At 44.8% G+C, this 12,194-nt stretch overlaps 1 protein-coding gene across 3 annotated transcripts in view; it reads left to right on the forward strand.

Annotated features, from left to right (window-relative positions):
* The window catches only part of MAGI2 (membrane associated guanylate kinase, WW and PDZ domain containing 2), a 2,996,284-nt gene that overhangs the window by 2,443,437 nt on the left and 540,653 nt on the right, over window positions 1-12,194 (forward strand). For all 3 annotated transcript variants that reach the window (XM_078679471.1, XM_078679479.1, XM_078679488.1), the window contains 2 exons: window positions 2,174-2,295; window positions 5,728-5,910. In XM_078679471.1, coding sequence (XP_078535597.1) covers window positions 2,174-2,295; window positions 5,728-5,910 — 305 coding nt within the window. The remainder of the gene's footprint in view (window positions 1-2,173; window positions 2,296-5,727; window positions 5,911-12,194) is intronic.

Consider the following 12,194-nt stretch of genomic DNA (forward strand, 5'->3'; position numbering starts at 1 on the left):
GCCACCGTGTTAGAATGGAGCACAAATCAAAATTCATCAATGTAAAGCAGTTTTAGAGTTCAGTCAATGATGAGAGATTTGGTAAAGTTGGAAAAGTGTTATTTCTCACTAAAAGATTAGTAAGAATTGCGGGGCATATTATCAAGCCTGGGCGATAAAATTATCGCCGCTTTATCGGCAGAAAACTGCCGATAAAGCGGTGATAATGGGCTTGATAATATGCTCTATGGAATTCCAATCGAAGCCCATGTTAGATGTCTTCACATCTAACATGGGCTTCGATTGGAATTCTATAACGCATATTATCCAATCCATTATCGCCGCTTTATCGGCAGTTTTCTGCCGATAAAGCGGCGATAATTTTATCGCCCAGGCTTGATAATATGTCCCTGTGTCTTTTATTCAGATTAGTCAGATATATTCAGCTACAGAAACGTTGAGAAAAAAAGTTTGGTTACAGGCAGCATGAAAAATAACTGCATGTTCCATAAAGAAAATAGTCCCTATCTTAATCTAAAGGACTAACCTAACATGAAACCCATAAAGAATTTCTTGTGGAAAAGAGCAAGGATTGGGAACATCTAGCTAATAGTCGCTAGAGGGAGAACTCCTCATTAGGAGTAGTTCTAGAAATTCGTGCAGTAGCCACCATGAATCCAAGTTAGAAGGAAATTAATCACAGCAGTAGCTATGATTCGGCATAAAGAAAGGAAGTCTCCTCCCAAAAGGTAAGGAAAACAAGAAAATCACCGTTAGCAGTAGCTTACAGTAATTTGTGCTGGGACAATAAAGTGCTAACGGGCAGGGTAGGTGCGCATTAGAATCCATTAACTCTCTAGCTAGGAACACATACTATATAAAAAGACACAAAAACATATGTTGCAAAAACAGGTGCCTAAGTCATTTCCAGCCAATGAAAAAGGATTTTTAAATGGTCCGGTGCCTCCGCTCTTGGAAGTTAAACGTTCCTTTCGACATGATGTTATTTGAATGCAGCTACAGCATATTACAAAAATATACATTTAGGAAGGGTCTCATGAAAACCTTTGCAAACCTACTCTGTTAGCTGTTCAGTGTCTTGTTTAATAATGGACTGCTCTATGAAATGAAACATTAATATCTATCATGTCCTGGTTAGATCATGAGGAACATTTTCTGAAACGATCCTTAATTCTACTAAACATTTATTTATTATAACACATAATAGGTGACTTACTCTAATGGAATGAGAATCATATGGTGGGAGGAAATAAATAAAGACATTTTCTTGAAACAGAACATTTTATGAAAATGGCATGTATTACACCTAAATATTAGAATAAATCAGCCGTTCTAAAAGGCAGTATTTTATTAAAGAGAAAGAGAAAAGAGAAAAAAGGAAATAAATATGAGGCCTAGTGATGTAAGCTTAATTACTGATGAGATGCATTTTTTTTTGTTTTACACGTTTAAGAAATGCACATTTTCCTATGGTTTGTTTTTGTAACACATTCTTTATGGGTTAATGTCAGGATATATTTTAGCATCCGTGTAAGGTTAATATCATCTACAAAGTTCTGCTCTATCAATTCCTTTAGTTGTATGTAGGGTATAACAGCCATGTTTCACTCACTGCCACGTGAGAACACTAATAGTGTGAGGAACGCTTTGGGGGTCTGTAGTATTCTGCAGCCGCGGCAGGTAGTGGAAGTACCGGCCGGGCGGTGACGTGGGGAGGGGCAGGGTGGGGGGTAGTAATGTATGGATTACAGACTTTAACAGGTAAGTAAACATAAAATAAATAAACCAAATTTTGTTGCGCGCACTGCATCACATTTGGTGATGCAGTGCAAGCAACGAAATTCGTTTTATTTGTTTTTATGCTTACTTACCTGTTAAAGTCCGTAATCCATACATTACTACCCCCCACCCTGCCCCTCCCCCTCCCCACGTCACCGCCCGGTCCGGTACTCCCACTACCGGCCGTGGCTGGTATTCTGCTTGCTTGCATTGACTTGGGGTGTAGTCTCTTGATTTGCTACTGCACAGCGCATCATGCTGCAGCAACACAGAGCTTTCCAATGACTTCGCTGGCTGGTGTGAAGCAAGTTGTGTGCAGTGACCAATCCGTGTAGATGTGTTTGCAATGAGCTGTGGCCACTTATCATGATGATTTTCAAACTTGTTTTCTTAGTCATATAAACAGAAGAACGCAGTTTGAAAACCCCGTCTTGGAGGCAAAGCGGAAGCTGCAGCAACATAACATGCCCATCACCGACCTGGGACAGCAGCCCATGAAGGCCCAGGCATTCCACGGTAAGGCATCCTTTGGGATTCATTGACAGTGTAAGGTTTCTGTTGTAGGGCCGGAATATGTGTGGACCCAGTCAGTTACATAACTATCACCACCAATACAATCTGACACCTGGGTGTTTGGCCGTTATACCCTCATTAATCATTGCTCATTCTGACTGTTTGGAGAATAAAATGAGAATTGTTATGCTAACTGCACCAAAACCTGCATGTCCCAGTAAAAACTGGGCATTTTCCCCAATTAAATTCCAGGAGGTTTGACCTGCTGAAATTTAACTAAGGGTGCAACTAGATTGTACCAGTTACAATTAAATTCGCAACACTTATAATTGCGATCTTTGAGCAAACATGCATTTGTGTAGTGATTACGATTTAAAGGGCCACCCAGCGCTTTAAGTGGGCCATAATTGTTGCTTATTTATCTTATGTGTCTTGGCTTGTTGTAGGTGTAATGTTACTTGTTGTATTATACATCTGGATGCAATGACAGAAGCAGTAAAATACCAGTCAGGGGACCCACTAAGCTAAGCACAGATTTGTAGCTTATGTGTATTTAAGCCATTCCCTTAAATACATTGGCCACAGCCCTTTGAGGGTCTCCCCAGTTGTTTCATCCCACTTAAAGCCCTGTGGCCACCTGTAATCAGACTTTGTGGGTCAGTTGGAGGGTTATAAGTAAAATGTTTTATTCATTTTGATCACCTTACCAAGAAGGAACAGCTGCCTTTCTAAGCCTACATATTAAAACGAGCACTCACCATGAAAAGTGTCAAGGAAGAGTTCCACTACTTGAAGGTGGTAATTATATTACTAAAAATCATCACATTTTTTAAAGCATTAATTAACTTTATTTTAAACCCGGGGGGCTTGGGGATGAGCATTGACTGCCTTTTGAGCAGCAGTACTTCACTCATCAGCTTAGGGCCACTCGTCTTCCAGAGGGAACTGGTTCCATCTCTTGTCTATGCGGATGCTCATAGAGAGTCCTCTTGACTGTAAACAAGCCTTACAGGCTCATGTTACGCAATTAGACTTATATGTACGTACACACACATACAGACATGCACATACAGCTGTGACGTGACCCACAAAATGGTCCTCAACGCACCTTGTAGGTTTGGCCCTGCGAATCTTTGCTAATGCGAAGAGGTATATAGAGTCTGCCACCCACAGGGCAAAGAGAATAGGGTATCATCATTGACTGAATGCCACTGGTGGGATGCAACAGCAATCCACTTGAAGTGGCAGCAACAGTGCTTCAGAAGCCGCTGTTAGCACCATCTCATGCTGGAAGACGTTACCTTTCCAACTGACTGGAGTCAGGAGCAGTGCTTAATTTGAGCGGGTGATTTCTGGTTCACCTGCACATAATTGTCAACACCGTACTTATGACAGTCTGCCACATGGTGGCACTTCTCAAATAATTTAAAGATGAGCAGAACAATAGCTGTTTATGAACACAATACACATGAAAAATGACTAATACCTGCATCCCCATACATTTCGTTAGCTTTGGGGACCTGGAATAATCTCAACGGTTGCACTTGCAAGCAAGATAGATGGTTAGTAGTTGTTTTGGCCCAAATGACAGGGGCGATGGGTGGTGCAAGCTACTGTGGCCTCCTGGTCAGGGCACTGGCTTTTATTATTTTACAATCTAAGCACTGGTCAGGAGAGAACTGCTGCTATGGACTCCTGAATGGATATTGACTGAGACTGAACCAGCAGTATTCTTGATGGCGACCCCAGCTTGATGCACAGACAGCCATTTGGATTCAGCCCCCTCTGTTATTATATTAGTGCGCTCTTTTTCAAAGGGGGCTGAGCACGCATAGTTCTGTGCACCACCTATATACATTCTCCACTTCTGTAACGCTACGTATATATATATATATATATATGTGATAAGTGGAGGAATGCTGTCATGTCTTGATAAACATCCACTATTTATACAATAAATAACATTTCTATAGGTTCCTACAGTAAACGATAATTCATTGTTTAAAATGCTTCTATGCACAGCATTCCTTGGCAAAAGTCTCCCGTTCCTATGGTTAATTAATAGATACATAAATAAATGCATTCTTTTATAGAGCCAAAGCACTATTAACCCGCAAGGAGCGACCATACTTCAGTATTTCAAACGATATACAAAGGTGACATAGCAGCTAGAAACCTAAGCGCCGCGTAGGCCACAGTTTAGGTATTGAAGCTTCCAGGAGCTTTCTCGTCAGTGCGCCCAACCTATCCTTTCCAGGATCCACGCGACTGGCAACACTTGTGTTTGAAAATGAAACTACAAATAAATGCATATATGTTTCACATGCTAATTCAAAATGCATATTACGAAATGTAGTGGGGCATGATTGAGGAACGCATTAAAGAGTAAATGTACATTAATTCTGTTTTAACAGAGGCTTCCAGGGATTTACAGGAAATACTCAACAACCACTCTCTCTAAAGCTATTTTGGGAATATTTGATTATATATGTGGGAAACATTTATCGAGAAGGGTCGGAGAAATAATATTTTCCAGCAAATTGTGCCTCCCACGGGGCAAAGGCAATATGTTGCAGGAGCTTGTAACAGCCTTTACAGTTCTGAGCCAGCGGAGAATGCATAACTTTCTGAGAAAGACAAGCGAAGCTTCCAAAAACAGCCTCACAGTTCTGTGGACATTTAACCGTAAATGAGCGAAAGCTTTCATTTCAAGTTTCTTTTATCACTTATGTACAGGAAAATGTGCTCCACAAAATCAATTGCACTTAAGACAGACATGGTCCCACTGTATTGTTTTTCTGTTATTTATTTTTACCATTGTTTGATGCCCGCACGCAAGAAAACACCAACCTGTCTCTGAAATCTCTTACCTTTAAATGTTTCTGGAAAAACAGCGCATGTACAAATTCATGTATTTATTGATGTTCATCATATATTATACACATATCAGACTTAGGTCTACTGCCACAGTGACTGAATCAGTGGTGGTGTCAGTGTTTGTTGACCAGTGAGTGCTGGGTGATATAGAAGTGTATTCTGATGCTTTTACTAGCATCACGTAGTCCCTGGGCATAAATGTGTGTTTAATGCAGAAATATGTACCATCCAATGCTGCAGCATTCCATACCTTATTTTAGCATAGCATATCATACCATAACATTTATAACAGACTATTTGTTTAAACTAAATACTGATAGGATTGTTCCGACTTGCTAAATTTGATTTAAAATGCTTATTTAATCAACATTTTTGATTACTAAATGTTGACTGAATTATAAGTACGAAATCAACCCTCCTTACTGCTTTTCTCAGATTGTCTATACGTGCAGTGTTAAAATGAATATTCTCATTAAATACTTGATGTGCACCTGCTTGCTGTTCTGAAATGACTCAGATTCTAAATGCATGTGTTTTTGACGATGGCATCTTTTGTAGAAAAACCGCCTTTCACCCGAGATGCATCACAGCTGAAGGGGACGTTCCTCAGCACCACTCTCAAAAAAAGCAACATGGGTTTCGGGTTCACCATCATTGGGGGTGATGAGCCAGACGAGTTCCTGCAGGTGAAGAGTGTGATACCCGAGGGCCCTGCAGCACAGGACGGCAAAATGGAGACAGGTAATGCACGCCTTTTCCTTTTGAACTCTCTTATTCATAAGCTACGTTACCCTACCTCAGATGGACAGGTGCTACTGGAATGAGGGGACCGCCTTCTGGTACTTTCAAGCTTATCTGCTAGCCCGGTAAGGGGACATTCCTGCACTCCTCAGAGGTGGGATTCAGAAGTGCACATTTCATTCAAATTCAAGTATGGTCATACTCCCTTTTCTTACATACCTCTACCCGTCCATGTGTAGCTTGCAAATGACGTCCCATTTACATCAGTACATGCCTAAACTGTGCTATCCAGTGGAAATGTGCTAAAAACATTTGTCCTCGATATGAAGATACATTGCATATTCTTGCTAGTTTCTAGATATTTTTACGAAAAATTGGAATTATAAATGGCCCTGGTAAACTATTAAAGAGGAGAAGCTACTGTGGGATAACGTGGAAAGTGTGTACAGCGAGATGCACACAATGTACTGCCAAACCAAAGTAGATGAATGTGCTTATGCCACAATATTGATTCCAAAAATACTTTCTGACACATATATGTTGGCCTAAATATTGTTTACAAACATTTCACTCCATTGGGCATAGTTTCTAAATTATTAACTCTGATGGAGTAATATTTGTGAATCGGATACTCAGGACACAATACTTTTGTCAGGTGATATTTAGACCATGATGTGCTGGTGCCATACCAGATGATCAAGGTGCTCTTTTTTCCTCAGAATGAAGAAAGGTTTTATAAAGAAATATTATTATGGAGAGCTCAGAAAGGAGAACATTCATTTAATAAAAGATGGATTACAATAGCAAACCTTCAATAGGATTTTTTTTGTTTGCCAGTTGCTATACAGCTATCCTGACTAATATTAACTCTAATCCTAATGAACAACCAATCCCTAGACCGATTTTAAAAATGTACCATTACATTAAGTTTGAGTTTAATCCTAACCACAAATGTAAACCTTAATATAATGGTAGCACCGATTGTAACCTATCTCTCACTCTATTTCCATAAGTGATTATTATACGTTTAATGTATGCACCCTTTTACTTTATGTCAGATTGTATTTCTACTGATGATAAACAGTTTTCTTCATGGAGGTTTCTTCATAATGATATGTCATCAAGCAGTTTCTTCATCGTGGCAAAATCCAACTCCTGCATATTACATAAGGATGGTATAATAAAATATTAATCTCCCATTTATTATGAGTCTATCTCAGAGCTTTTATACCTACAGCTCTGTGAATGTTGCTGGAAGGCAGTAATACCTTTGTGTTTCTCTTTGCCTCCAGCGGTTGTCCTTCCTTGTGCCTCCAGTTACTGCTCGCGGTACCCGCTCCGCGGGTCCCGCTTCGTGAGGGAGACTCTGTGACACCGTCCCTAGGACTTGGGAGAAAACTTGTGAACGCTGCGCCCGTGGTGCTAGCTGCGGGCGTTTTGGGATCCGCAGGGCTGCGAGTGAGAGTGGGTGCAGGACTACCAGTCCCAGGAGCGCCCGCCAGCCTCATTCTCTACAGCTGAGCCACTCTCCCTGCAGGCTCCTCCCTACCTGATTGCAGTTAAAACCCGCCTTTGCAAAAACATCGTTGGGATACCTTTGTGTTTCTCTTTGCCTCCAGCGGTCGTCCTTCCTTGTGCCTCCAGTTACTGCTCGCGGTACCCGCTCCGCGGGTCCCGCTTCGTGAGGGAGACTCTGTGACACCGTCCCTAGGACTTGGGAGAAGACTTGTGAACGCTGCGCCCGTGGTGCTAGCTGCGGGCGTTTTGGGATCTGCAGGGCTGCGAGTGAGAGCGGGTGCAGGACTACCAGTCCCAGGAGCGCCCGCCAGCCTCATTCTCTACAGCTGAGCCACTCTCCCTGCAGGCTCCTCCCTACCTGATTGCAGTTAAAACCTGCCTTTGCAAAAACATCGTTGGGATACCTTTGTGTTTCTCTTTGCCTCCAGCGGTCGTCCTTCCTTGTGCCTCCAGTTACTGCTCGCGGTACCCGCTCCGCGGGTCCCGCTTCGTGAGGGAGAGTCTGTGACACCGTCCCTAGGACTTGGGAGAAGACTTGTGAACGCTGCGCCCGTGGTGCTAGCTGCGGGCGTTTTGGGATCCGCAGGGCTGCGAGTGAGAGCGGGTGCAGGACTACCAGTCCCAGGAGCGCCCGCCAGCCTCATTCTCTACAGCTGAGCCACTCTCCCTGCAGGCTCCTCCCTACCTGATTGCAGTTAAAACCCGCCTTTGCAAAAACATCGTTGGGATACCTTTGTGTTTCTCTTTGCCACAAGGGGTCATCCTTCCTTGTGCCTCCAGTTACTGCTCGCGGTACCCGCTCCGCGGGTCCCGCTTCGTGAGGGAGACTCTGTGACACCGTCCCTAGGACTTGGGAGAAGACTTGTGAACGCTGCGCCCGTGGTGCTAGCTGCGGGCGTTTTGGGATCCGCAGGGCTGCGAGTGAGAGCGGGTGCAGGACTACCAGTCCCAGGAGCGCCCGCCAGCCTCATTCTCTACAGCTGAGCCACTCTCCCTGCAGGCTCCTCCCTTCTCACACCCACTCCTTAAAGGTAACAGACTAGTTCCGCTGCGCGGGAGTGCGCGGGAGCAGCCCGGGAGAAGCCCGGGACAAGGGCGGGACCGTCTGTGGCCGTCAGGGGCCGCAGGAGGCCGGGCTGGGCCACCTCACTGACACTTGATAGTAAGTGGTGACACAGGGCTGACAACCCTAAGGAATGCCGGAACTTCCTGGTAGCACCGCCCTGAGGACCGAACCGGGCGATGCCGGGCATCTAGTTGTTGGTCCCTTGGACAAATTCTTCAATCGCCCCTTTCAGTTGATTGATAAAGAAATATCGCTTGCTGAGAGGCGTGCAGAGCGGAGATTATCTATTGAATTGCTAAAAAATCCTGGGGATAAGCGCTCTGTACCAATTTATCCTGCTCTAGTTACACCTTTGTCATCACTAACTTTACCTGTTGTTTCCTGCATGGCCCATGATGAAACTATTAGAGGGGTTAACCAGGGTACTGTGGGTGATTTGATTCCTCCTTGTGTGAGTCACACAGAGATTGCAACCTGTACAGCTGTGGTTTGTGCTCCGTTGACCCAATCTAAGCCAGGTCTTAAAAGAAAAGGTAATACTCTATCTAGGAAATGTCTTCCACCTAAGCCACCCCACAAACTTAGGAAAGTTACCAAAAGTACGCATTGCAGTAAGGTGGCTTCTGAAGTAAGTCATGGGAGGGAAACTACGAAAGAGGGGGTCGTGGTAATATCTGATAGTTCAGATCTTAGTTCAACCAATCCTATAGACACAGGGCTGGTAACAGCAGATATACAGCCATCCCCGAGCAGTATGCTCCCTGACATAGAACGGTTGTTACGGTCTATACTGCTTCCATTAGAGGAACGCATTATTAAGCTCTCTGATCGCCTAGACCATTTTGAGCAGGCAACATTGGACAACTTTTTCTCCACTAAGGCATTGATAAAAGCTCAAGCTAGGTTGGACGGTGGTAGTAATTGCAAGAACACTGCTCCAGTTCCATTACAAGCCAAGGGACAAAGGCAACAATCCAACTCGCCACTACCTGTAAAAGTTGATAATGCGGCAGCAAAGAGATTCTTGAAGCTGCCTAACCCAGCACTATCGGGTCCTGTCCCAAATGCTCCTACTACTGTAGTACCTGCCCAGATTGCGGCACAACAACCGCCGCCCAGCATAACATCCTTGGTTACTGCAGTAGCAGGAGGTGTTGAGGCCATTAGAAAGGGTATTGTCATTCCATCTACCCCACTTACTGGTAACCAACCATTAGTGAATAAATCAATACCCCTCCCTGTCCCCACTGCCCCCACTGTCCTTAGACCGTCTGTACCACCCTCGACAAAGCCACCTTACAAGAAACCCCCAATGAACCTCACCCCAGATTCCTTCCCCTTTGTAGCAGTCCTGATTAATGTTCCATCGCTTTTACCAGGCCAGAGAGAAACCTTCCAGATGCTTAAAAACAAGGCTATGCACTGGTTAAGGGTGAACCGGCCTCTACCAGGGGAAGTTGATAGCCTCATATTGGGAGTGAGGCGAATAGATTGGATTGGTACTACTGCGAAAAGCTTGGGGGGGGACTGTATCGTGATTAATTTTCAAGACCCGAGGGTGGTAGGGTGGCTAACAAGACAGGGCTGGTGTACAGGCAAGGGAGGAATTGGCATTGTTGACCTTACTTTTTTTTACCCACGTCCCTCTAGTGTTTCGACCTGTTTACTCAATGAGCAAAATGGCCCCCTAAATTGCCTGTGGCCTGGGATGGTCACATCAGTTCCACCCACACAGTACTATAATCAACCTACTGTCCCGTTTACTAATGTCTCGGGTGGCTGGCAAGACCTAGGGAGGGGATGGTGACAATCCCCCGACCATCTGGAAAAGAGCAGGGATACAACTATTAATAGAGCCGAGGAAACGTTTAATTCCAGCAATTCAAACCCCAATTCTGTAGCAGAACTTAACTTACCGCCCATCTTAGGGGAGCATATTGCTTTAGGCGACACATGGGAACCAGGGGTGGCGATGTCCCAAACTGAGCCCATAAACGCCTGTCCTCCTATGGGAGATACAGATTTGGCGGATACTGTCGAGACCGGTAGCATCCTGGCTGTGACGGACCCATTCGTCAGGGTTCTCAGCTGGAACGTTGCCGGTCTTGACAGGAAGTTGGCCCTGCCTGACTGGAACGCTCTTGTGGAGGAATACTCCATATGCCTGTTCCAGGAAACCTGGTGCAGGGAGCCCTCCCATAAGGCGGGATATTCATCCCACTACGTACCGGCAGTACAATTAGAGAGCGGTAGGGGTCGTCCCTCGGGAGGCCTCCTTGTTTGGGTAGCTACTGCACTTAATTGTAGGGTGGAGGTGCACGATACCCAGTGCCCGAACCTCCTCAATATCACGCTGAAAAATCCAAAGGGTCAGGTTATTCTAAATATTTTTAATATTTATGCACGAGGCATGAAGGGGGGCAGAGAATCCCCCACTTTAGCTCGTCTGGAGTCCTTGCTTCGATCTTCTCCATATAAGCACCGCACTTTGGTTGCGGGCGACATTAACTGCACCTTCGAGCCTCTTGGCCCTGAAGTGCTACAGGATCAAGAGGTCGACGACAATAGGTGGGGTATACCCGCCCTAGAGCTTAGTCCAATTAAAAAATGGACGGATGTGGTGATCCAGGCTAATTCTATAACTATTGAGTTTGACCTGAGGGCACTTAATGGCAGGACTAGCTCTGATAAAAAGGGAGCCCACACATACAATAGGCCCGGGCATACGTCTAGAATTGACTATTTCTTACTAGATATTCACCTTTGGAGTATGGTCAAGGATATGGTCATCATACCCTCTGTAGAAAGTGACCATAATCTACTTTCGCTTACTTTGACCCATAGGTGCCTAGACGGCATAAGTAGCAGAACTCTTTGTTCTCCTGCCCCGGACATTTCGATAGTTTCAAATTGCGGTCGACGGCTAAAGTGGGCCAAGTTGTCGCTCTCAGTGGAGAAAAGATCTTCCATATCGCTGCTGTTAGCTGCAGCTCTAGAAAACCTTGACCTTCTGGGGGGTGGGATGGTGGATGTGTCTGCCAGGTTTTGTAACTTAACTGTGGCTCTTAGCGACCTTTTTATCATTCCTGGTAGCACCAATGGGAAGAGACCAGGTCCCCGGGCTAGACAAGGCTGGTTTAACTGCAAGTGCAGAGAGGCAAAGTCCCTCCTCGTTGCCGCAGTTAAATCTAAATCCCAAATCAGGATCAGGGAGGCCGGAAGGTTATACACATATTGCCAAAAAACAGCTAAAGAAGAATGGGAGGATAACTTTTGGCAGGATCTTTTGACTGCCAGTAGAGAGAGAGATGCTAAAAGGTTTTGGGATCTGGTGGGTAGTAGGAACCGTCCGGATGACACCTTGAGGACTTGTACCATTACTGCCAAGGTGTGGTTTGATCACTTCTTAGCTCTTTATTGTGCCATTGAAGGCACACTTAACGATCACTTTATCCTTCCCCCCTATTCTCTGGATAGTGAACTGGACCTTTTTTCTGCACGTGAGGTCACGAACCTGATCAAAACTCTCACTCCATTAAAAGCGGCTGGCCCGGATGGGTTACCAGGGGACCTTCTTCGTGCCTATCCAGATGAATGGGGGTTGTTGGTTTCTGCTCTTCTAAATGCCATTATTGAGGGAGGACCTGTCCCAGAGTCTTGGAAAGGGGCAGTGGTAGTCCCAATTTTAGAAAGGGTAATC

This window comes from Lissotriton helveticus, chromosome 1_1 (genome assembly GCF_964261635.1).
Source record: "Lissotriton helveticus chromosome 1_1, aLisHel1.1, whole genome shotgun sequence".
Lineage (NCBI taxonomy): Eukaryota > Metazoa > Chordata > Amphibia > Caudata > Salamandridae > Lissotriton > Lissotriton helveticus.